The sequence below is a fragment of the Schistocerca americana genome, chromosome 2, assembly GCF_021461395.2.
Source record: "Schistocerca americana isolate TAMUIC-IGC-003095 chromosome 2, iqSchAmer2.1, whole genome shotgun sequence".
NCBI classification, from domain to species: Eukaryota; Metazoa; Arthropoda; class Insecta; order Orthoptera; family Acrididae; genus Schistocerca; species Schistocerca americana.
Window position 1 is genome coordinate 477,282,362 of NC_060120.1, and position 27,531 is coordinate 477,309,892.

The 27,531-nt window shown below is 41.2% G+C and overlaps 1 protein-coding gene across 1 annotated transcript in view; it reads right to left on the minus strand.

The window, feature by feature from the left end:
- LOC124595347 (nose resistant to fluoxetine protein 6-like) overlaps positions 1 to 27,531 on the minus strand; it is a 367,206-nt gene that overhangs the window by 252,250 nt on the left and 87,425 nt on the right. The window contains exon 2 of the mRNA XM_047134061.1: positions 24,141 to 24,284. Within this exon, the coding sequence (XP_046990017.1) occupies positions 24,141 to 24,284 (144 nt within the window). The remainder of the gene's footprint in view (positions 1 to 24,140; positions 24,285 to 27,531) is intronic.

The following is a 27,531-nucleotide window of genomic DNA, read 5'->3' on the forward strand; positions in this document are numbered from 1 at the left end:
TGTGTCCGGATTGAAATTTTCACTCTGCAGCGGGTTGTACTCTGGTCCTGCACAAAGTTTTAATCTGGAGGAAGTTTCAGTCAGTCGACAGTTGCTGCTGCTTCATCATTGTGATATATATATATATATATATATATATATATATATATATATATATATATATATATATATAATACCAGAAGGTAGGTCGTTCTAGTCGATACCGCAGACATTAATGTAACATTTCGAAGGTGACCGTATATGGTCGGTTGATTGCAGGAAGGCGACCAAACGGCGAGGTCATCGGTCCCAACGGATTAAGGAAGGATTGGGACGGAAGTCGGCCGTGCCCTTTCAAGGGAACCATCCCGGCATTTGCCTGAGGGAAATCAGGGTTGCCGGACGAGGGTTTGAACTGTCGTCCTCCCGAATGCGGACTGTATATGAATAAAATACTTTCTGAGCGACTCATCATCGTACAAGACGTTTAAAAATATGTGCCCCATTTTCTTATGGGAGACTGGCCAAAACCAGAAAACAGAAGTTTGTTTATACATACCGTGTGTTCTATTTATCTTGCCCACCTTAAATAACTTTGTTCAGATGAAAATTACAAAATGTTTGAAGCAAATATTCGTTAGTCGTCAGGGGGACATCAACATGATTGCCTTCGTTGTAGCTTTGTTTTTTACTGAGATATGAACAGCGGTTTGACTTTTTTAAATGGCACCCTGTATTTTTAATTCGGTAATTCATGTCGTCTTCTAAAGACCTATTCAAAATTGAGTCACAGTGTGCCATTCACAGAAACACAACGTTATTAATCACATAACACAACAATGACTTTGAGCCCGGGATCACAAACTCGTCCACTTGCTGGAGTTGTCAGAAAACAAATGAAAACCAAGTAAAAACATAACACAAAATTGACTTTGACTCTCCTGTACCATTGCCCAGGAGTAGAACATTCAAAGGTGCTCAAAGTGGTGACCCTGAACATCGATACACTGGTGCACTCGTTGAATGAAAGAATTATTTACTGCTTCCAGCGTTGCCTGATGAAGAGAATTACAAGCAAGCGCGATACGTTCCTGCATGTCCTCTGGAGTTGTTGGAATATCGCGATAGACAACGTCTTTAATGTGTCTCCAAAGAAAAAAGTCCAGAGGATTTAAATCAGGAGACCTAGCAGGCCAAGTAAGTGTTCCTCCTCGACCAATCCATCTGCCAGGATACCTTCGGTTCAGAACACGACGCGCACGCGAGGCACTATGAGCTGGACATCCATGGTGTTGATACCGCATAAGCATTCTGGTTCTTAGCGGCACTTCAGCTAGAAGAGGGGGAAGAATTCGTCTGAGGAAGTTGGCATACGCTGAGCCGTTTAGACTACAATTGATGAAATAGGGGCCAATAACTGTAGTACCAAGCATCCCACACCAGACGTTAACTCTCCATTGACGCCGATGTTCCACCTTTGTAAGCCCTCGTAGGTTGTCGCTGGACCAATAATGCATGTTCCTTGTATTTACCTGTCCTTTGTTTGAGAAGGAACATTCATCAGTAAATAGAACATTGGAGAAGAAGCTCGGGTTAGCGAGGATTTGCTGCTGTGCTCACTGCCAGAACTGTACATGATTCTGGAATTAATTCCCATGCAATTCTTGATGTAGGTGTACATGGTAAGGATGGAACTGGTGACGTGTAAGAATACGACGTACACTGGTTTTAGGAATGCTAGCCTCGTGTTCAAGCTGTCGTGTGCGCACATGTGGATTCACAGCAACGGAAGCGAGAACAGTAACTTCGGCAGCTTCGTCTGTGCGAGTGCTACGACGATTGTCAGGATATCGCTCTCTGTACAGTTCCCCTGCCTGCGTAGCATTTAGCCTACCTCCAACAACAATAAAAGAAACGGTATGTTGATGCAGTTTGTAGGAAGGACAGCCTTTACTGTTTGCCTCTCTATGCAGCAGTATTTAAAAGGACTAAACTACTATACAAAATGTACCCGTACATAAGAAAACAGTACTGCAATTACTCTTCTGCTAACTTACTTTCCCCATAGTTGAGTAGCATTTCTACCTTCTCTTCGTTGGTGTACATTCTACTCACACAACTCTTCAACTGACGATGGTTGACGGAATGAGAGGTGTGCATTCTACTTATGTTTACATTTGTTTCTGTCAACGTCAGCACGTGGATGTGTTCCATTACCCCGAGTACCTGCACTAAGCGCTGGGAGCGTCAACGTCAATGTTGTGTTATTTAATTAATAACGTCGTGTTTCAGTGGATGGTACTGTGGTACATTTTTGAACAGGTCTTTAGGAGAGCAAATGAATTACCGAATAAAAAAACACAGGGTGTGAACCGTGGCGAGCTGGCGCCAGTGTTATTTTGTTGGTGTATCGTTGAGATCGATTCTGGTTCAGCTAAGCTATCTTTGCTTTTTGCGTGTCTTATCTTCTGGGTTGGCGGTCGAAGCGATTTGGTTGTGAGTCTTCGACGGGTAATCCTCGAGATCTCGTGACTTTTGCTGGGAGGCGAGTGTCAACGGCTGCCGAACGAGCGTGATGACCGTTATATGTTGTGGTGTGAAATTGGTCGGGCATTTTGGCGACATGGGCAGCTTGGAGACACAAGTTCTGTGACTTCGCCTGGAACAAAATTTGAAGTGAAGCGGTGAAGCTGTGGAACCCGCTCCTTCGTATTGTGTACGTGATATGAAGTAAGTGGTCGTAATTGCGTTTTGTTGACCGACGCACTCAGAGGCATTTAAATTGTATTATTATGGTGAGACTTTCATAGTCGAACTTTAAGATGGTGTGGAAGAGTTCAGTTGGCCTAGTTAAATGGTGGCCGTTATTTGAAAGTTTTCTCAGAAGTTTTACTAGTGCTCTGTGTTTCTTGTAAGCAAATGATTTAATGTTGGCGTATAAAAAGCCTGCACTCTATTAATACAGTTGTCCATGTGTAAAATGTTTAAGGTCAAAGTTGCGAATTTGTCACTAGTGTAACGTGTTCCTTACACGCTTACCCATATATCGAGTCAAAGGTTCTGCCGAGTGTTTCTGTGTTTCAGAGTTATTGGAATGTCTTTGTGATTCGCACAGAAACCTTTTACTGTGCCAGCGCCTTGGCGGGGAGTGAAATGTCATCCGAGGTCTGGCCTGGCAGTGTTTAAGAACCTGGCCACTACCGGGCGTTGTTCACATACCGCCTTGCAAAGTTTAGTATTCATCTCCCTTCCGCCAAGGAGGGTTAGGCTGGTAGATATATAAATATATATTCTGTCTAATCTGTTCTCACGCGAACCTGTTTCCTTAAATATTAGCAAGTGTCAACTGATTAAACTTCAAATTGCATAGCATCTGCTGAGTTCCTTGCGCAGCTCTTTCTAGTAGTCTTTTATTAACACGTCTGAGCACGTGAATATTCTTTTTGAAAAATCAGTGTTTCTCCTGTAGTTTTTTATGTAAGTTGTTCTCTAATATTATGTAATTGGACCTTAGCTTGGCACTAGTGTTGAAGTGTCATTAAGTCTCCCTTTATTAGTAACTGTTTTCATTATATGTACACTACCGCCCACTAAAATTGCTACACCAAGAAGATAACGTGCTGCAGACGCGAAATTTAACCGACAGGGAGAAGATGCTGCGATATGCAAATGATTAGCTTTTCAGAGCATTCACACAAGGTTGGCGCCGGTGGCGACACCTACAACGAGCTGATATGAGGAAAGTTTTCAACCGATTTCTCATACACAAACAGCAGTTGACCGGCGTTGCCTGGTGAAACGTTGTTGTGATGCCTCGTATAAGGAGGAGAAATGCGTACCATCACGTTTCCGACTTTGATAAAGGTCGGATTGTAGCCTATCGCGATTGCTGTTTGTCGGATCGCGACATTGGTGCTCGCGTTGGTCGAGATCCAACGACTGTTAGCACAATATGGAATCAGTGGGTTCAGGAGGGTAATACGGAACGCCGTGCTGGATCCCAACGGCGTCGTATCACTAGCAGTCGAGATGACAGGCATCTTATCCGCATGGCTGTAACGGATCGTGCAGCCACGTCTCGATCCCTGAGTCAACAGATCGGGACGTTTGCAAGACAACAACCACCTACACGAACAGTTCGACGTCGTTTGCAGCAGCATGGACCATCAGCTCGGAGACCATGGCTGCGGTTACCCTTGACGCTGCATCACAGAGCGCCTACAATGGTGTACTCGACGACGAACCTGGGTGCACGAATGGCAAAACGTCATTTTTTCGGGTGAATCCAGGTTCTGTTTACAGCATCATGATGGTCGCAGCCGTGTTTGGCGACATCGCGGTGAACGCACATTGGAAGCGTGTATTCGTCATCTCCATACTGGCGTATCACCCGGCGTGATGATATGGGGTGCCATTGGTTACACGTCTCGGTCACTTCTTGTTCGCATTGACGGCACTTTGGACAGTGGACGTTACATTTCAGATGTGTTACGACTCGTGGCTCTACCCTTCATTCGATCCCTGCGAAACCCTACATTTCAGCAGGATAATGCACGACCACATGTTGCAGGTCCTATACGGGCCTTTCTGGATACAGAAAATGTTCCACTGCTGCCCTGGCCAGCACATTCTCCAGATCTCTTACCAATTGAAAACGTCTGATCAATGGTGGCCGAGCAACTGCCTTTTCACAATACGCCAGTCACTACTCTTGATGAACTATGGTGTCGTGTTGGAACTGCATGGGCAGCTGTACCTGTACACGCCATCCAAGCTCTGTTTGACTCAATGCCCAGGCGTATCAAGGCCTTTATTATGGCCAGAGGTGTTTGTTCTGGGTACTGATTTCTCAGGATCTAGGCACCCAACTTGCGTGAAAATTTAATCACATGTCAGTTCTAGTATAATATATTTGTCCAATGAATACCTGTTTATCATCTGCATTTCTTCTTGGCGTAACAATTTTAATGGCCAGTAGTGTATTTTGAGGGAAATCCTATATGGGAGTTTGAATTTTTTAAGTTTGTCAGTAATTCTGTTTTCTTAATAAGGAAATATAAAGCGAGTGGTATTAGTGCCCGGCAACGTTAAGTTTGTAATTGACTATTTAACAAATGCTTCTTTAACGAACTGAAATAGTAAGTTTATAAGGGTGTTTTAGTGAAGAATGTTAAGTGTGGCCATCTTAACATAGTAACTGGTTTTAAGGAATTTGACGAAGTGACTATGTGAAATAATTGATAATTGCTGTGCTTAAGGTTTCTATAAATGCCTGGCACAAAGTTTTTTAGAGCTTTCCCTTAAGGGACTGTTTATTTGGGTACTGAGTACATTTGGTTTCTAACTGTATTTGCAAAGCTTTATCCTGTGGCTCGTCCACAATTTGTAATCGTCAAATTCCGTAAAAGGCGTAATGTCAATAAACTGTCTTAATTATAAATTGTGACTACCAACCATGATTGCATCCCGTTGCGTTGGATAACATCACTCTGGACCACTGTTGCGGACACCAACCAACATGCTCCCTACACCAACGATCTCTTTCTCGACGATGGCGTGATTGAAGTGGGATTCATTCTACAGGCTTCCGAGAATATAAACAGCCTGATTTCATCGCCGCAAAATGGTTCTGGCAGAGACAAGTGTAACGGTAAGGGTTGCAAGGTTTGCAGCGACCTGCTTAGGAGAGAGATGTCTGTTCCTTTTCATCAGTAGGGCTATGTGTCTATCCTATTGCGGTGTGGTGCCCGTCTACGACCACCGACATGCTTTCTCATATTATTGTCACCTTCTGTGGCCTTTGCCAATCGCGAGATGACACTTTTGGACACACCCATTACTGTGGTCACAGTAGTGACACTTCGACAGGCTTCGAGCCGTCCAACTGTTCGTCCACGACCGTAAGCAATCAAACGGTGTTGACATGTTGCCGTGCCACACGAAATGTCGCACAAATCAGTTCCACAACATCCTTTGTTGCTGCATGAACTGGCGAATTGATACAAAGCGTTCGTGCACAGGCTGTGTTGCAGTTAACACGTCCTGCTCTCTATATTTCCTTTTACTGTCATTGGTCGGGTGTTCCCTAGCAATCGTTGGTTGTTCCGCAGGAATTGGCAGTGGCTTCTTAGCAAGTGTCAAGCATTGTATGTCCAGAAACTACCACTAGTAGACATATGAACCATTATACTGTATACTATGAAAGGCTTCTATTGACCTTACAGGAGGTGCTCGGTGTAGTTACCACCCATTCTTATTTATTCTTCAGCCCTCCTTCGCAGAGAATCACAAACTCATGTGAACGCACCTAGCTGTGAAACAAACTACTGTAACGTGTACGTACTGTCGGTGGGTGTGGAAAACACCTATGACTTCAAATGTCAATACATCTAGAGATTAAGGTCAGGTGAATGGAGAGGCCATGCTACAGGCACACCTCAACGAATCAGTCGTTTGTTTGGTCTAAATGTTTGTGTTAGGTACTTCAATATGAGACGTGCCTTCTCTAACAGAGATCGTATCCGCTGCCTTTATTAAGGACAACATTCTCTAGTAATGCACAGAATTTATTGTGAAAAAGTTTGTGATAAACTGCACCTGTTAATTTTTTCGGTTAACTGTATGGCACTATGTGTTTGATGCACACAGTTCCCGCCCAAGCATAGATACTAAAGGAAACATGATGTCTTTCTTCAATGATAGCTCGAAGATATCCATCTGTTCACATTTGTTTATTGCCGTCATTTATTATCCCACTCTCTTTGAATCCCGTCTCATCCATAAAAAAAATACAAGCTGTACCTGCGAATCTCGAGCGCTCCATCATAGAACACATTGATAGAACAGTAATCTGACGTGGTGGTCTTGTAGACAGCGAGCTTGCAGTCACTACAATATGGGTAAAGCAGCTGTTACAAAACGTTTATTACGCGAGAACTTGTTTTATATCTCCAGAATCTCAAGTCCTTTGCACACTTGCTTCCGGATCTTCTAATCGTCGTTACAGTCGCCCCTTTATATCCGTCGTACGAACTGCTCGAGGTCTATGTCGATTCCTTGTCCTTCTTGCAAACGACACACTGTCTGCAGTGTCTTCAAGTAGCTGGAATATACTGCTGAACATTTTTTACTTAATGAGCCAATTGCAAGTATTATACCGACTGTTTAAAAAATATTTTTACTGCCTTTGGGGACAGGCTCCTTACACAAAACAATAAAGAGGTTCATATTAACGTATGTCTGAAAATCCTTAGTTTTCGAGTTATTAATGAAAGTTGTCGTTCAACGGCTTTCCAGGTACAATCCAACTTCCTCATTTAGCTATGCACCCTTATGACTCATGGTGTCGCATTGCCAGGGAGACCTGGTCAATCTCGTCATTCGTCAGTCTTCGTGTCCATTGTGTACATACGCTACAGGCAGTGAGTTAAATGAAAGTGTTCCGAGCGAGCGTGGCATGATATTCATTTCATGGTCAGGCAAACATGATTTTTACGTACGACCGTGCGAATGGTAATGGACACGAGGCTGCACGCCTCTATCACAAGGCGTTTCCAGATCGAAGACAGCCGAATCATCCAACCTTTGGTGATGTGTATCGCGGCGTTGTCGAGCCACTGTCCGTAGCACCACAGATTAATTGTTGAGGTTGGCCACGTGTTGCTCCTGTGCCTGACGAGGAAGAGCACGTTATACATACTGGGGAAGAAGAGCCAGGTATAAGCGCAAGACAAGTAGCCTGGCATGTGGTACATCTCCAAGTTCAGCATAGAGTATACATCACGAGTATCTCATGTATCCGTATCATCTTCAGCGTTTTCAAGGCCCTTACGTCTCACCCACCACAGAAGTGCTTTCGCCGATGGTTTGTTGCACAAACTGTAAATATGTTGAAACTTCCTGGCAGATTAAAACTGTGTGCCGGACCGAGACTCGAACTCGGGACCTTTGCCTTTCGCGGGCAGGAGAGCTTCTGTATAAAGTTTGGAAGGTACGAGACGAGGTACTGACGGAAGTAAAGCTGTGAGGACGGGGCGTGAGTCGCGCTTGGGTAGCTCAGTTGGTAGAGCACTTGCCCGCGAAACGCAAAGTTCCCGAGTTCGAGTCTCGGTCCGGCACACAGTTTTAATCTGCCAGGAAGTTTCATATCAGTGCACACTCCGCTGCAGAGTGAAAATCTCATTCTGTCAATATGTTGTTTGCATCTTGAGTTTTGTTTGGAAGGGATAGACTAACACCAATCAGCACGTAAGGGCCGATCACAGTCCTCGTGCTGTACTACAGGCTTGACATCAGTATCGGTTAAAGATTACAGAGAGGACTCGAATTGTAGGTGACTGTTTGGTAGGGTCCTATGTTCTCCCACCACGTCTTACAGGTGCTATCTGCAGCAGCTTCACTGAGAACACCCTTCAAGATCTACTAGAAGTTGTGGCGAAGTAAATAAACATGAAACGTCGTGCAAAATTAAAACTGTGTGCTGGACCGAGACTCGAACACGGGCCCTCTGTCTTTCGCGGTCAAGTACACACAGTTTCAACCTTCCAGGAAGTTTCATATCGGCGCACACTCCGCTGCAGAGTGAAAATTTCATTTTGGAAATTTCCCCCAGGTTGCGGGTAGGTCTTCTCTCCGTAGTAGGTGCCCTTTCTTTCAGAAGTGCTAGTCTTGCAACCTTCACAGGGGCGTTTGTGTCAAGTTTAGAGGGTAGGAGATGAAGCACTAACAGAAGAAAGCTGTGAGGACAGGTCATGGGTAGTGGTTCGTAAGCTCACCCCGTAGAGCACTTGGCCACGAAAGGCAAAGGTCCCGAATTCGAGTCTCCGTCCAGCACACAGTTTTAATCTAGCAGAAAGTTTCAGAAAGGCGCACACTCCGCAGCAAAGTGAAAATTGCATTCTGGAAGAAGAAACACGTGTTTCATGCACAAGGAGCTCCAGCACATTTCAATCCCTGTGCTCGAGAGACACTGTCTGGTATGTACCATGACAGATGAGCAGGTAGTGGACCAGTTCCATGACCTGCATGTTTCCCCGAGCTCAATCCTTTATATTATTATGCCTGGGAGCACCTTAAACAAGTGATCTATGCAGAAACTCTTCATCAGTGCGTCATGGAATTCTACGAAACCATTAGAAACTGTCAGGGAGTATTTGAAAGAGTGCAAGAGTCCATGATTCGACGAGTGCATGAGCGTATACAAGAAAGAGGAAAACATTTCGAGTATTTATCACTTAAATTGTCAGCTTTCATTAATAGCTCGAAAACCAAGGATTTTCAGGCATGGTTCAAATGGCTCTGAACACTACGGGACTTAACTTCTGTGGTCATCAGTCCCCTAGAACTTAGAACTACTTAAACCTAACTAACCTAAGGACATCACACACATCCATGCCCGAGGCAGGATTCGAACCTGCGACAGTAGCAGTCGCGCGGTTCCGGACTGAGCGCCTTAACCGCGAGACCACCGCGGCCGGCGATTTTCAGGCATGAATTATTTTCTTGTTTTGATATAAGGAACCTATCCCCAAAGTCTGTAAAAGTAATTTCAAAACACCTTGTATATCAAAATCCGAGGACTAAGTATAGAGTAGCACACAACCGGTAGGAAAGGAGCAATGAACGGCAGTAGGAGGACGGCCTGCAGCAATAAACGCTGGTCGCCCTTGACAGAAGTAAAATGGCCCATGCTGCAATAATTATGTGTTTCCAGACATATTTTTATAGAATTATTCCTAGTTCGTGCCAGAACTATCTCTTGTGAGAATATGGGAAACCATTTTAACCCCTTCATAAGTCTTCGACGTTTTGAGTAAAATTACCATATTAATTTGAAAACATAGGTTCTCGGCTCCCTATGCTCGTATTGCACAATTATCACACTTGGAAGACTATGCTCTTTCCGAGAAACACTATCGAGAAATTTTAGGGTTCTGGCATTTGAGACTGACTGCAGAACAATTGTACTGTACTTCTCACATAAGAACTGCGAGGACAGGTTGAGAGCAAAACAATGGCTCTGAGTACTATGGGACTTAACATCTCAGGTCATCAGTCCCCTAGGACTTAGAACTACTTAAACCTAACTAATCTAAGGACATCACACACATCCATGCCCGAGGCAGGATTCGAACCTGCGACCGTAGCGGTCGCGCGGTTCCAGACTGAAGCGCCCAGAACCGCTCGGCCACGAGCGGCCGGCGGTTGAGAGCAATTTGGGTTCATACGGAGGCATATGGAGAGTGGTTTTTACCTCGCTCCATTTGTGAGTGGAATAGGAAAGGGAATGCGTACGGTGGTACACGATAGCTTTCGCCACGTACCGGAAGGTAGATTACGGAGCGTGGATATAGATCCAGGTATCAGACAGAGTGTACACAACGGGTTGCTCCAGCAATACGCGGTAATGAGAGTATCGTTGTCTCAGCTGTTTCCCAGACAGTACAGATGAAAATCTATTGATGTGGCACACCTTTTTGTCTTTGAATTACCACAACCCAGGTACACTATTGTGTCCCACACGTCGAAATTGCGACTATGCTTGAGCAACACTCTAGTCATGAATCACGGATCGCGGCGAGTTAACACGATCACTTACCAGAATTTTTTTCTTATCAACGGTAAGCCGAAATGAACATATGACCAAAAAAACTGAAGAAAACCACAATCTAAAACGGCAAGTCAAGTCGTTCGAGCCTTGACAAGGACACCAGCTTCTCTTGGTCTTTACTTACAAGTCTAATTCAGCGCCAAAAATGTTAAGTATTGCGCTTGCGACTAATCGTACTTGAGCGTTTGCACCTCAATCAACTTTCTTATAAATAACTCTGGTCTCTGTGGTTCCCCAGCAGTTGCACAGCTTGTAACACACAGGACCAGACACTGCAGACGAGCCCTGGAATTGCAGTTGCTACCGCTTGTTCATTCAAGTAAATCAGTTCCTACTCTCAATTATTGCAGAAGACTAAGATATTCTGTCACTAAGCGTCGTGTACAATTAAGGAACTGGCTCTTAGACCCGATATCCTCGCCATTAACGATACTTTAAACAATATTCTTTCCTCAACTGTATACACAGTCATAGATGAGGTCGAGGGGATTATACGTGGGCTTCCATTACATAGAATCTATTTCTTTAGATAACATTTCCTCGCTGGGTAATTAATTCATCTGTTTGTGTCCCTAAAACTATCACTGCTAACAGGTACTCTGAATACTGGTGTTGAACAACTATAATATTAAGGCCACTTCTATTCAGAAAGAGATTTCACTCGAATTGGGTCTTAATTGATTTGAACGATTTATAGTTGCAATACCAAGACCAAGAAAGAAATGCTTGGATTAAAAAGGCAGTAAGACAGCGATGAAGTCTTTCAACCCTACCGTTCAATCTCTACATCGAAGAAGCAAAGAAGGAAATAAAAGAAAGGTTCCAGAGTAGGATTAAAATTCAAAGTGAAAGGATGTCAATGACAAGATCCGCTGACGACGTTGTTATCTTCATAGAAAGTGAAGAAATACAGGATCTCTTGAATGGAACGAACTGTCTGATGAGTACAAAATATGGTTTGAGAATAAACCGAAGAAAGACGACAGTAATGAGAAGCAGCAGAAATGAGAATAGCGAGAAACGTAAAGTCAGAATGGTGATCGCGATGAAAATAAAGTTATAGAATTCTCCTACCAGGCAGCAAAGTAACCCATGACGGACGGAGCAATGAGGACATAAAAAGCAGATTAGCACAGGAAAAGAGGGCATTACGGGCCAAGAGAAATCTACTAATATAAAACATAAGCCTTAATTCTCTAAAAGAATTAGTTAACGAAAGTACTTACGCAAAAAGTAAAAGTTACTTCATGCACAAGAAAATCAAAAGAAAATCCAAAGCAATAAGGCGCTATTAAAGGGAAGACGAGAACTTCATACAAAAGGTAACAAAAACGTCATAGAATATCCCGTATTAAGCGACACTATTCGAAAATGTGTTCGAGGGAACGAGATACAATTTGTTCAGAAAAATAATTCAATACAATAAAACAATAGTCTTATGTTGAATAGACAGCAGAAGTCTAAAGGTACGACAGCAGATGATGCATAACAAATAACAAAGACAATACTGTCCAATCTTTCCTAGATGAATCACAAACACATATACAGCTAATAATGACAATAACAATGTACCGAAAGTGAAGCCATATGAAGTTGCAGGTTCGAAGAACGAAAAACGGCCTGACGATGATAGTGTTTCAGTAGAAATGGTATTACAATGGAGGCTGCAAAATTGTTTACAGAATGTCTGCGGAGTAAGACAGCCTCCAACAGTGAAACAGTTCCGTAATTGTCTTACTTCATAAAAAAGGAGACAGACAAGACATAAAGGACTTCAGCCCACTAACTCTCATCCCCTAAAGTGTAATAGATTAACACTAAAATTAATTACAACAGCATAGAAAAAAACCATATTTGAATTGCGCAAAATAATAAGCTTGATTTAAAAATGAATGTTGCTCAATGAGCCATTTAAAAGTTATGAATTACATTGTAGAAAGCAGAAATAAATATGCACTATCACTTTCTTGGTCCACCTACCATCAACAAATTTGGCTACAAGCCCCTCCTTCTACATATCATTTTCACTGCGCTCATCTTCACATTTTGCACTCTAGTCTGTTCGATCTGCTTGTTTTTCCGTATTCCTCACAGATTACAAACATTCAGTATTTCATTATTAGTCGATACATTCTCTTTTTTAATTGATTTCGCACTGTATGTCTTTAACTCACCGATTGTGTCAATACTTGTAATATGCTCTGATTGAAATTTTTTCTTATCACATAAATCGAAAGCTTTGTTGTGAAAACGCCTCTTATCTTTGATTCCAGAGGCAGCTATTTGGGCCATTACCCATAAAACGCCATCTTACATCCCATTTCTAATAGCCTCGTCGTCATACATCAATCTTATGCTTCCCACCATGATATGTTCATCCTCTAACGCCGCCACACAACTCACTAGTTGTTGCTCTATAAACTTTTTCATCTCTTAATATATCAGCAACTTAAAAACTGGTTGCCATTACTGAGTTAACATCTGAAAGAAAGATATGGCCAAAACTGGCAATTGATCCGTCCAGCTCTTCCTTCCATGAAACGTTCCTAAAAAACCTTCTGAATTCTGCATCCCACACATCATCAAATTTACATCCCAAAAGCAAAGACCTCACCCGACAACAAAAAATTTCTTTCAGCCACCTCTATCCGTTTCTTTGAAACATATACGTTTACTTCTACCTTGAACCTGAATTTCCCAAATTCCTAAACTAAAAATCAAAAAGACCTACAACCTGAATTTCCCAAATTTTTAAACTAAAAATCTAAAAGACGTACATCACATCAGTCATTGTAAAAGAAGACACATATTGGGCTAACACTCAGTCCTAAATCTGTCACACAGATCACCTTTCTGTATCATCTTTCAAGCCAGTGAGACCTTTACCCCCATTTCAAGCTTACCCGCCATTTTCCTATTCTCACTGCTGAGATAAATAGCTTTGAACTTGAAATCAAAGTGGGGAAACTATAATCTGATTTGAACTCCCAGTCATTTACATAAAACCGCTCGAGAAGGACCCTGCTCCTAGATTCTTCACCTAAAGCTCGACTGAATCCCCACCCCGAGAACCATATTCTTAGAATACCATTGCCAAAAGTGCCTAATACCCAATGATATCTCACTGTTAATTCCGAAATTACCGTACCCTCAAATTCCCTCTGCAAAACTCTTCATTTTCTTAGGCAGCATGCCAAAGTCGTTCTCCAGTTCGTTAGTTGTAGACGTATTCTTTGCGATCCCACAGACGCCCCAAAGATACAGGTAAACCTCATCCCATAAACTCTGCTGCAGTAGAGTTAGTCAGATCTGCTAACATTCCACTGCACTCACATAATTCTCACCACCCATCCCATTAGCCCACTGTACCTACAACCACGTACAGTCCCTCTACCACTGCCATGACACCACTCCTTGCCGCAGCCTCTAACTGTCCTCTTCAGCGTCAAATTTTAGGTCCCCATGCCTTCTAATCTCCTTTCCGAAGAAACTTTTCGTACTATTTGCTCAGTGCATGAATTCGGTGGTTTGCTTCCCTTATCCAAGATGCCAAGTCAAGGCATCACAAGCCCTCTCCCTTCTCTTTCTTTCCGCCCAGTAAACATGGCTTCGATTCCATGGTATCAGCATACCCCCTATTATTTTCATCCAAGTAACTTTCACATTATAAGTGCATTTCCAAAATAACCCTTTTCTTCAAATGTAATACCACGTTCTTCACCTCACCCTCAAATTTGTACCCAACCATTTACCTCCCAAACAACATCTTCCCAACTCGAATTCTTTACGTCAAAGTTTGCTATGTAACCATGTAAAGTATTTTAGCGTAACCTTGGAGCATCGGAAGCGGAAAGTTGTCCACATCTACTTCTAAATACGACGCTAATGTTTCCTGATTGTGACACCTGCTTCAGTCATGTATTCCATGATCAAGTTCCAAGCTTACGGCCGACCGGAGTGGCCGTGCGGTTCTAGGCGCTACAGTCTGGAGCCGAGCGACCATTACGGTCGCAGGTTGGAATCCTGCCTCGGTCATGGATGTGTGTGATGTCCTTAGGTCAGTTAGGTTTAATTAGTTCTAAGTTCTAGGCAACTGATGACCTCAGAAGTTAAGTCGCATAGTTCTCAGAGCCATTTGAACCAAGCTTACGGTCGGGACGTCCCTTGATTTGTATTTTTCTCAACAGATGACACTTCACTGACACATTTGCACACCAAAAGTAGAAGGTAAATGGCTCCTTATAGTGATTCGTTAGGAAATACATTCACTAGTTATAGGATGTAAGAACACATTTGACCCCACAATCAAATCATACATACGCTGTAACTTTTCTCAGTGAAAATATTTCAATGTTGTGAAGTAAACGTGGAATAGACTGGTTTCCTATCTTGAAAAATGGTTCTAATGGCTCTGAGCACTATGGGACTTAACATATGATGTCATCAGTCCCCTAGAACTTAGAACTACTTAAACCTAACTAACCTAAGGACATCACACACATCCATGCCCGAGGCAGCATTCGAACGTGCGACCGTAGCGGTCTCGTATCTTGAACTTTGTGTGTCTGCGTTGTCGCCTGAACAATGCAAGAGGTGTAAATACTGAATGCTATTTGATAAAGATGAAGTGCCAAAATATCTGAGACTGTATAACTGTATTTTAATTAATTTCTATCAAAACCTAAACCGTACAATAAGAAGGATGTCCTGTGAAATTCTGTAGTGTGCAGTACAGTGAACAGTGCTGCAATGCGTTACGTCACACTACGTTACTTCGCAGCTTCAACACACATGAATAACAGAATAAAAATGCTAAATTAAATTACAAAACGAATTTTGAAGGAATAAGAAACCAAAAATATTTCTGTGAAAATTCTCTAGAATTTTACGAACTCAGACTGATTAAACAAATTTGCAAGCCCTCACTGTATGATACACTTTGAAATGGAAAGCTGCACTGCGAGAATTAAACTGTCTGCTTAAGAACTTTACCTAAGCTGACTCTTAGATTAATTCTGAAATGCAACACCTAACTGTGAATCATCTCATTACCTCGACTGTAATGTAACTCGCTAACGAACATTCATGTCTCATTTGTGGCAACGGTAACTCAGTACTGCTCGAAGTGATGCACGTCGATATGTAGCGCAGCAGCAAATCAGCTAAATAAAAGAAAAGCATCGAGTGCACTGCAATGAGTGCAACCATTCGAAGCATTTCATGCTACCTTTTTAAACAACTATGTTCCGGTCAGTGTAATGTGGCGACACACATAATCAGAAAGGTAAGACTGTGTGAGGAGACGGTGGTAGAGTTTTAAGTTTGCTAGATGACTGAAAGGAGACTAACGTTTTTTAAAGAGCTATATTGTGAATAACGAAAATCACTCCTTAGCTGTTACGATCATCTTTACAAAAATTACCTCTTATTTAAAAGTATGACTATCGTGAAATTAATTGCTGAAATGGTAAAGGAGTGGTAAATCTACAACTGCTGAGTGCAAGCCATGTGAACTGTTAACTTTATGACGTCTGGAAAACGAAACTAACCCAAACCAATAAAGAAAATTCCTATCAAAACTTCCCGTTTTCCAAACATGTCATAAATTACATGCAATCAAGAAGTGCAGCAACTGGAAATCTTCGTTTCTCAAACTAATCTTTAACAAATTGTATTTCCAAAATTCAACATCCTCTGTATCTTTATCTCTGTGCTCTGCAAGTCATTTCTACTGCGCGCTGTATCGTGACCAACACCCAACTCACTCACTAGCTTCTCTCATAGCCAGAATGCTGCAGCAATGGCAATGCTGCTAGCAACCAAAGATCACATTGCCTGTAGTGAGAACCTCTATGGCGTAACGTATCGATGATTGAAAATCCCTGTTTGAAAAAAAAATCCAATGTACAGGTATGAAGTATGACGCATCGTATAAAAGTAGAGTTTACATCACTTTTCTTGAATACCAAAAATAAGCTAGAAACCTTATAACGTGTCTATGCGCATGGAATGTATCGCTGCAACAATGTGGAGCGTGAAGAGCGAGAAAACCAAGGAACAGAAAACTGTAAGAATTTCAATTGTGGCGTGAAATAATTTGAAATGAGATGTGCCACAATGTTACTAAAACTACGCCAGCCGAGATACAAAGAGATACTAGTAGTGTACAAAGAAACTGATACCAGAATAAGGGTAGCTTAATAACAAGAAACGTCATAGCCTGGGTATAGCCTCTGACAATGTGAACTGGAATGATGTATTCGAAATCCTGTAACGATTGGGATAAATTACAGAGATAGGCGAGTGTTCAACAATATTTATGAAAACCAAATGGTAACAGTAAAAGTGCAATATCAAGACAGGTAAGTACGTGTTACGAAGAGAACAAAGCAATTCTGTAGCTTGTCATCAATATTATTTAGTTGTTATGTCGAAGAACCAACACTTAGAACAGCTGTTGGACGTAATTCAGTGACTATTTGACACAGAGTATGGGTAGGCAAAGCACAAACAAAGGTGACAAAAAGTAGCAGAAAGGAGAGTAGCACCTTACCTAATATGGAAGTACGAAAAGATAAAATAATAGAAGAATGAAGGAATCCTCCCAGTTGGGGGCAAGATGACACTGAGTGGCTGAAGCAAGGAAGATGTCAAACTGGATTTGTAAAGAGAAGAAAACTTCCATCAATAAAACCACTGCAGTGGTTTTAAATACTTGCGTGCAACGGAGTAAAAAATGAATAAAAGTGCACTTTAGGGGCTCATCTTTGTATGGAAGTGAATCGTCGCCATGGTAATGACAACGAAAAAGAAATTGAAAAATGTTATGCTTTAGAAAGGTGTTAAAACGAAGTGAACAGATAAAGTTAGGAACAAAGAGGTGCTACAAACATACGGAATGATACGAAACCCAGATATGTAGATGTACCATGTACTAAACACTTCACGGTGGCTTGTAGAGTATACATGTTGATGTAGAAACAGTACTGGTGTCAAAAGTAAGAGTAGACAAAAATTATACCATCTTATAGCTCGTATATCCTGTAGGCAAAATATGTCACATAAGCTTCTAGCAAGAGTCATACGATAACCCCAAAGTCAGTTTCTATCTATTACACCGCTCTAGCTAACTACACATAATAGTTGACTGACTAAAAGCGTTCTATGCCCTCGAACCAGAAGCGTATAGGGAGAATGTGGCTACTCCACCGTCATCAACAGAGTTCCCTTTTTAATATTGACCCTTCGACTGTTACTCATGAGACTTAGTCTGTGTGACTGATAGACGACGTATCTGTGAGGTCCCATCGAGCCGAAAATTCCTTTGGTCTGCGCAAAATTCCGGAGAGATAATATGTAGCCGCTAAAAAGAGAGTAGCGGTAGGTTTAACATAATTGCTAGATCTACGAAGCAAAGGAAGTGAAGGCAATCTGCTTGTTTCGAAGCCAAATTACGCATGATGGACATACCAAGGAGGGAGCAGACCAGCACAAGCAAAGAGGACATTCCTCGCAAAGAGAAGTCTACTAGTAGTCTACTAGGCCTTAACTTGAGGAAGAAACTTCTGAGAATGTACCTTTGGAGCACAACACTGTACAACAGCGGATCATGGACTGTGAGAAAACTAGAAAAGAAAAGAATAGAAACGTTTGAGATGTGGTGCTATAGAAGGATGTTGAAAATTAGGTGGACGTATGAAATAAAAGACGACGAGGTTGTCTGCATAATCAGTGACGAGAGGAGATGTAGAAAACGTAAAGAAGATGAAAGGACAAAACAACAGGACATTTGTTAAGACATCAGGGAATAATTTCTACGGTATTTCAAAGAACTGTAGAAGGTAAAAACTGTAGAAGAAGGCAGAGATTGCGATATATCCAACAAATAACTGAAGAAGTCAGGTGCGAGCGCTACTTTGACAAGAGGTCTGTACGAGCTTCCCTCACCGGTTTGAATCATACTGGCAGGGAGAGCAGCGCTCGACCAGGACTTCAACATGCGTAAACAGGAAGGCGCAATTGTCAACCTTTCTCGAGAACATCGAGTTTGAAAATTTTTGGTTTGCTTATATGCTTCATATGATCGCTAATTTTCAAAGGGTCCGCAACCGAGCGAGTAAGCTCTTAGTTTCGCGAGCGCGATGTCTCTGGATCGAACCTCACTGTCGCTACGCCCTTTCTTCCCCACGTAATTCTAGCAACAGATATACGTCATACCCCATAAAACTGTGTGATGAGCGAGACCCGTTTGTGAACTTACATCAAGTTCGTTTTCCAGTAGATGCATGGAAAGAACCATGCACATGCAAAAATTAGGCATTTGCTCGTAATACATGTGCTGTATGTTTTAGTAATTATTATTTTCCATGTTTCTACGATCAGTAGCATCCAGTTTCGTGCAGTTCCCTGTAGGTTTCACATTATACTCATCACAAATGTAGATAAAACAACACACAAAATAACTGTATCGATTTGATTGAAAATCCTTGTGTATTGTCTTACAAAGAAAATTCTTCTTTTTTTTTAGGATAAAGATTATGAAAATAATAATCTGTTGTTAGCGAGAATGAAAAAAAAAACAAAAAACGAAAGTAGTGACGGTGAGATTCTATTCAGAGATCTCGCACTTATGATACTAATAGCTTACGCGCACGGCTACAGACTTCTTGAATACTAGGATTAGATTAGATTAGATTAGTACTTGTTCCATAGATCATGAATACGACACTTCGTAATGATGTGGAACGTGTCAGGTTAATAAAAGGTGTTTATACAAGATATTACATTAGACAAAATATTACATGACACTCAATAATTTTTTTTATGGAGGTAGGGAAATTACCCACTTACTATGTCCAAAAATTCATCTAATGAGTAGAAGGAGTTGCCATTAAGAAATTCTTTTAATTTCCTTTCAAATGCTATATGGCTATCTGCCAGACTTTTGATGCTATTAGGTAAGTGACCAAAGACTTTTGTACAGCATAATTTACCCCCTTCTGAGCCAAAGTTAGATTTAACCTTGAGTAGTGAAGATCATTCTTTCTCCTAGTGTTGTAGCCATGTACACTGCTATTACTTCTGAATTCGTTCGGATTGTTAATAACAAATTTCATAAGTGAATATATATATTGTGAGGCTACAGTGAAGATTTCTAGCTCTTTAAATAAGTGTCTGCAGGATGATCTTGGATGAGCTCCAGCAATTATTCTGATTACACGCTTTTGTGAAATGAACACTCTTTTACTCAATGATGAGTTACCCCAGAATATGATGCCATACGAAAGCAGAGAATGAAAATAGGCGAGGTAAGCTAATTTACTCAGATGTATATCGCCAAAATTTGCAATGACCCTAATAGCATAAGTAGCTGAACTCAAACGTTTCAGCAGATCCTCAGTGTGTTTTTTCCAGTTTAACCCCTCATCAATGCATACACCTAGAAATTTTGAATATTCTACCTTAGCTACCGATTTCTGATCGAAGTCTATATTTACTAACGGGGTCATTCCATTTATTGTGTTTTGTCAAATTTAATGAGAGCCCATTTGCAGAGAACCACTTAATGATTTTCTGAAAAACATCGTTTACAATTTCGCCAGTTAATTCCTGTCTGTCGGGTATGATACCTATACTTGTATCATCGGCAAAAAGTACCAGCTTTGCATCTTCGTGAATATAGAATGGCAGGTCATTAATATATATTAAGAACAGCAGAGGACCCAAGACCGAACCTTGCGGCTTTCCATTCTTGATTGTTACCAAGTTTGAGAAATCACCAGTTTTTTGCATATTATGTGAACTGTTTATTTCAACTTTCTGCACTCTTCCAGTTAGGTATGATTTAAACCATTTGAGCATTGTCCCATTCATACCACAGTACTTGAGCTTATCTAGAAGTATTCCATGATTTACGCAATCAAAAGTCTTTGATAGATCACAAAAAATCCCAACGGGTGACTTCCGGTTACTCAGAGCATTTAATATTTCATTAGTGAAAGTATATATAGCATTTTCCGTTGAAAAACCCTTCTGGACACCAAACTGGCACTTTGTTAAAACTCTATTTTTACAAAGGTGTGATGCTACTCTACAATACATTACTTTTTCAAGAATTTTGGATAAGGCAGTCAGAAGAGAGATTGGGCAATAGTTGTTGACATCAGACTTATCCCCTTTTTATACAGTGGTATAACAATGGCATACTTCAGTCTATCTGGGAAAATACCCTGCTTCAGAGAGCTATTACATATGTGGCTAAGAATCCCACTTATTTCTTGGTAACAAGCTTTTATTATCCTGCTGGAAATGCCATCAATCCTATGTTAGCTTTTGTTCTTGAGAGAGTTTTTTATCTTCCTAATTTCAGATGGAGAGGTGGGTGGAATTTCAATTGTATCAAATGGTTGGGTAAGGCCTCTTCCATTAACTGCATTGCTTCTTCTAATGAACATATAGATCCTATTTTCTCTACAACATTTAAAAAATGATTATTCAAAATGTTTTCGACTTCAGGCTTGTTGTTTATCAAATTTCCATTCGCTTTGATGGTGATGCCATCATCCTCTACTCTTGGTTGTCCTGTCTCCCTTGTAATAATATTCCAAATTGTTTTGAATTTGTTATCAGAGGTATTAATCTCAGACATGATGCACATGCTTCTGGACTTTTTAATAACCTTTCTTAATGTAGCACAGTAGTTTTTATAATATTTGGCTGTTTCTGGATCATTACTCTTTCTTGTTGTTAGATACAGTTCCCTTTTGTGGTTACAAGATATTTTTATTCCTTTAGTAAGCCAAGGTTTTTTGCATAGTTTCTTATAATTATATTAAACTACTTTATTGGGGAAACAGTTTTCAAATTCTCTTACAAGTGTATCATGAAATAAGTTATATTTTAATTTAGCACCGGGTTCCTTGTACACCTCATCCCAGTCTAACTGCTGAAGATTTTCTCTGAAATTTCTAATTGTTGAGTCAATAATTGAACACACAACTTTGGAGGGTAGTTTTGAATTACTGAATGGAGCTATGTCATATACTGTAACTAGCTGAGCATCATGATCAGAAAGCCCATTCTCAACAGGACAAGAATTTATGTTTGTAAACCTATCTTGGTCTATATAAGTGTTATCTATCAATGTGCTGCTGTCCTTTACTACCCAAGTAGGAAAATTAATGACAGATGTCAAATTGAAAGAACCGAGCAAGACTTCCAGGTCATTCTTCCTATTACACTCTTTCTATGAATCAACATTGAAGTCCCGACAAATAATAATTTGCTTTCCCCTGTCTGACAGATAGCACAACAAGGCATCCAAGTTTTCCAGGAATAAATGAAAGTTTCCTGAAGGGGACCTATATACTGTTACAATTATAAAAGATCCCTCCTTCAATTTAAGTTGACAGGCACATGCTTCTATATGTTGCTCTAGACAAAACTTTTTTGTATCTAAGCTTTCTACACAGTGATAACTTTTGACATATGTGGCAACTCCTCCTCCCACCTTATTCTCTCTACTCATATATGCAGCTAGTTTACAACCACTGATATTTACCTTTTCCATATCAGACACAATATGATGCTCCGACAGGCATAGTATATATACAGGCATAGCATATATACCATGAAAAGTATCCAAGCATGACAAAAATGTTCAAACTTGATTTTCTAGAAAAGCACTGATAGTTACATCTCCCTGCTTACATGTACTGATTCCTAGTTGCGCCTTGCACATCCTTTCAACATGAATCAAGGTGTGCAAGTGGGGATGGAATTCTTACGATCTCCTTGGGAGATGAAGACGTTGCCAGGGATAGGAATTTGTGTCCGGCCCCTTCAAACCAGTCGGAAAACGATGAAAAAAGTACTTCCAGTGACTGGCCCAGAGAAATCGACTCGTATATCTAGTCGTACACATAGCTAGACAACGTTAATGAAAACGTTAACTTTATTAATCATTAATCCGCTGCTAAAAAAGTTAACTTCGTTAAAACTTAAAGCGTTATTTTACAGCAGATTTATTGGCAGTTAAAGTTAACCGTTAAAAGTTAGCTCGCAATAGTAACTTTTATGTTGTGAGTGTAGTGAAATGAGCAAGTGAGTAAACTTATTACCGTTGCTTTGATAAAAAATACTTTGATTGGGAAAGGTCAGGAAACACATCAAAAAAAATACAAAAAGAGTTTAATCATTTAATCATTTAGTTTTATGATTATTTAGTTATCAGTGTTAAATCATAGGACAATCAAAATACAGGAGAATCAGACAGTATCTGATATAAGGTGCATATACATCAACATGTTAAACTTGTCTTCCTAGTGGGGGACTAGTCTAGGAAGAAAAATTTTTTCCCACGGAAAAAGTCGTTTGATTACAGCAGTCGAGAGTGTAGGGGAATCATATTTAATAAAATAATTTACTAGAACCTATAACCTCAATAAATACCGCGTCGTTGAATGAGTCCTTTGGTTTCAAGTCCAGCCACGTTTTGACAACACTCTGGACTTCACTTTCTACAGACGTGTTACTACTAGGATTCTCAAAAAAAAAAAAAAAAAAAAAAAAAGAAAAAAAAAAAAAAAAAAAAAAGGCTCTGAGCACTATTGGACTTAACTGCTTAGGTCATCAGTCCCCTAGAACTTAGAACTACTTAAACCTAATTGACCTAAGGATATCACACACATCCATGCCCGAGGCAGGATTCGAACCTGTGACCATAGCGGTCACGTGGTTCCAGACTGTAGCGCCTAGGATTCTCTTTAAATTGTTGTTAAAACTAGAACCCGATTACATGATTTAGTTTCTGCAGCAATCCACTAACAAAAGGTGTTGCTTAATGTGAACTCATTAAACAAACATCGATAAACAACCAACGCCTAATTATTTTCGCTCGAACTCGGTTGTTTACATCAAAGGTGAACACCCATGCGTAACCACACACTTACATGACCCTACCTCGTCACGTCATGATATCCGCGGGCAATGAGGCGTCATTTTTGTCATAAATATTAGGCACCTAATTAGCGATGAATGGACTCAAAGTAAGTTAAACGAAACCTAAAGGGCCCATTAACGTTTCTGAAATTAAGTTAAAAGTTAATACGTTATTCGAAAAGTTAACATCGTCGATTAACGATTAACAGATTAATCATCTTGTGCCCAGCTACGTTGTACATCAGAAAAATATCTTGTGTTTTTAAAATATTGTGATCAAAGACAGTGGAGGTCAGTTGGTACGTTTATCCCACGTGTCAGTTACAACCTTGGAGCACAGGATGCCAGCTGTAATTTCGTAACAGACAACCGGACCACATGGAAGAGAAGTATTTTGGTCCTGGAGAGCTGACCTCTACGTAAATTTGCGTAACGTCTGGATTTCTGTAAATCTGTACTGGCAGTCTACAAGGTCGCCACGTTCGCGAATGCAACCCACACAGGTTTGGCCGAGCGCATTAACAAGGCCGGCAGCACCGGGACCAGGTGGCGTGTTTCGGCGAAGGCCGGCGACACCTGTGTCTGTCTGCCTCAGCGCTCTGTATGTACTCACTCTGGACGGCCCACAGCGTGAAGTTGCGCAGCGCCTGCAGGAAGGCGGTGCTGTGGTCGCCGCAGGCTGTGCCCGCCTCGAGGCGCGCCGCCGCCAGCGCCACCAGCCGCACCACGTCCGGCAGCCCGGCAGACGCAGCCAGCTCTGCAACACCGGCGCACACACGTCTCACACCTCACACAAACCTCCGTCCACTCCGTCCTTTCTAAAACGACACAATGACGTTCTGTGAACTACACGTGCGATTTCGTAAATATCACTGATCAAACAACTTCAAGCAGCCACACCTTTTGAATGAGTGATGTAGTGGGTGGTTATAGTTAAGGCGCAGTTATTCACAGAGGTCCAGCGTGGGCTGTAATTATCGCATGGCAGCGAATCTTGGCAGATATTCTGATGCTAGAAAAGAAATTTGTTGTTTCCGTTCGTGAGTGATTAGTAATGGGATGTGGGCAGAAAATGTCAAACAAGTGAAAAAGGCATAATGTTGATTTTATTATTATATGTGTGGTGTCACAGGGCTTAGGCCTGTCCCACCCCTCATTAAATCGACCAAGATTTATACGAATAATTGTAAGAACAGTTATTATTATTATGTTCTTTAAGTTTGTTTTTGGGTTTTCAGAAACACTGTGGGAACAAAGTTTATTTATGTCGCAGATAACGTGGAAGACGTTGCCCAACGATCACCACGAAAGTTCGACGTAGCGGCAAGTGGGCAAGGAATAAAACGAATGCTGCAAACTACAGCGAGCCATGGAAGAGCCTGGGCCGCGAGGGCGTCGAGCTTCCAAAGTCGTTGTTGGACAACGTCAAAGGAAGAGATATTCTGCTTTCTCTTTGTAAACAGATCGATCGAATCTTGAAAGGTTCACGTAAAACGTATAGGCGGGTGACACATTAGGTGGGACCCGATGCCTGTAATACTTCCACAGTTATTAAAAAGTTGTTAACCGGCAAAACCAATAGTTCATCATTTATATAGATAAATAGTAGTAAAGATAGAGGAAGGTAAGAGTTGCGGCGTCAGAACGAAAAGTGATACATCGCTCAGCAACGAAAAAGGACGTAAACAGCGGGCGTTACGTGGTGAAAACAAATCAACTGATAAAATAGTAAGTCTGTAATTAAGCATAAATTCACGTAACACTGCATATGCTACCAACACAATTTGTCGTGACGAGACTTTGACAAGATGTTCTACAGCGCCAGATTTTTACCTCGTGCTCAAATTTGGAACTAATTTTTTTCAGCTTAAATCGGTTCCACATCAACGCATTACAATGTCTACCTAGTTTCGCTGCCATACGATTATTATGACTCGCGCTGGACCTACTCGAGTAGCAAAAAAAAAAAAAAAAAAGGCGGTATTTCACCATCGGTAGTTTCGGCAGTGCTCAAAGGTGTGAATAGGCTATTAAGGAACCACCAATTTAACAAGTCATGGTTGCAAAATATTGACACTAATTATTCACAGAAGGATGCAAAAATTGGGAGGAACCTGTCTTGGAGAAGATCAGTTTTTGGTTCAGGAGAAATGTAGCAACAAGCAAGACAACTGACCACACGTCTTATCTTAGAAGATAGGTGCAGAAAGACAAACCTACATTTAAACAGAATAGCACTCATACGTTTAGAGAAAGCTTTTGACAATGTTGACTGGAATACATGCACTGAAGTTTTGAAGGTAGCAGAGATACAAAAATACAGGCAGCGAGTGGTAATTCACAACTTGTACAGAAAACAGACCACATTTTAAGTGCCCAAAGACATTAGGAGTCGCAATAGTTGCGAAGGGAGTGAGTTAATGCTGTAGCCTACTCCAGGCTGTCAAGGAAAGCAAGGAGAAATTTGAAAAGAATTAAAATTCAGGGAGAAAGAAGCAAAAACTCTGAGGTTCGCCGAGGAAACTGTAATTCTGTCGGAGAAAGTAAATAACTAGGAAGAGCAGTTGTATGGAATGGGTAATGTTATGCCAGAGCCAAGGTAGCCCCTGAGGGCCGGCAACCCATGTTACACCACAGAAAACGATGTTGTCTGTGTCCAAGGCGTACCAAAAGCCCCATGGTAAACACCGGATATTTACATACAAGATAATAGAAACAGACATTCCGAGCACTACTGCCTGATTCGCTGGAGACAGCCATTTTGGGGCTAGAACCAGCCCCAAAGTTCAGTTCACTCTGGATGCCAACCTCGTGTACTTCGACCGCTGAAGATTACGTGTTTGTCTCTGAATCGGACTTTTATTCGTTTGTTGTTCAGTCATCAACTTTGTGAACTTACATCAATAACAGTTGTGTTTGTGAAAAATTGCGAATTGTCAGTCACAACAGGTAGTGACTCGAAAAAAGATTATAACATGAACATCAACTAAACTAGGACAAGGGCAATAGAGTGTAGACGAGTTAAATCAGACGAAGCTGAGTGAATTAGATTAGGAAACGACACACTGAAAGTAATACATGGCTTTAGCTATACAGGCAGCAAAGCAACTGACTATGACCAAAGCAAAGGCCATACAAAATGCAGACTCGCAACAGTAAGAAAAGCAATTTGAAAAAGGAGACTTTGTTAACACCTTATAAAAAATTAAGTGCTTACAAGTCTTTCCATAAAGAATTTGTCTGGATTGTAGCGTGGGGTTAAACCCCCTTCCACAGCCCTTAGGTGGGGCTGCTTGCCCTCAAGCGTTAGAACAGCTGCGAGACACCACTCAGCTGAGCGGGTTCCAGGTCTCTGACAGGTACAGCTTTAACGTACTCAGCAAATATGCGTGGGTGGTACTGAGAGTGTAGCCGAACTGGAGGGAGCGGGGGGTAGTCTTAGGTGGCCCTTTGGCTTTTATTCACCCACATGTCGCCGTTGCACACGTCCGTGGTCATGCCACAACAGGGCGCGAAACAGGAGGGCCGAGAAAGCATTGACATCCTTTGCTGCTTCGGGTTAGTTCAAATTTCGTCGAATGGTTTTTAACAGTCCCTAGTGGTCCCACCCTGTACACCACAGCAAAAATTGCGGTTACACTACACTCCGAAGGGATTAAATCATGTTCAGTGCAGCCCTACGATGTCCTTAGAGGAGGGTTGAATCGTCCACATTACGACATATCAGTAATTTTCTCCTTTTCTTTTTTGTTTTAGTAATAATATTTTATTTTAGAGCAGATACAGTAATCTGACTATAAATGTCTTATTTGTGATATAGAAAAAAGCCCTTTCTATGAGAAACACAGTCATAATGTGTAAAATCTGGAGTAAACAGTTCAGAAAACGTTATCGTTGTAAAACAATGTCCGTCTTTGACATACTTTACTTTTTACTTCTCACTTCACTAATATTCCTCCTAGCTGAGATCTCTTAAGACTTAGGTATCAATGTTAAGTTTCGTT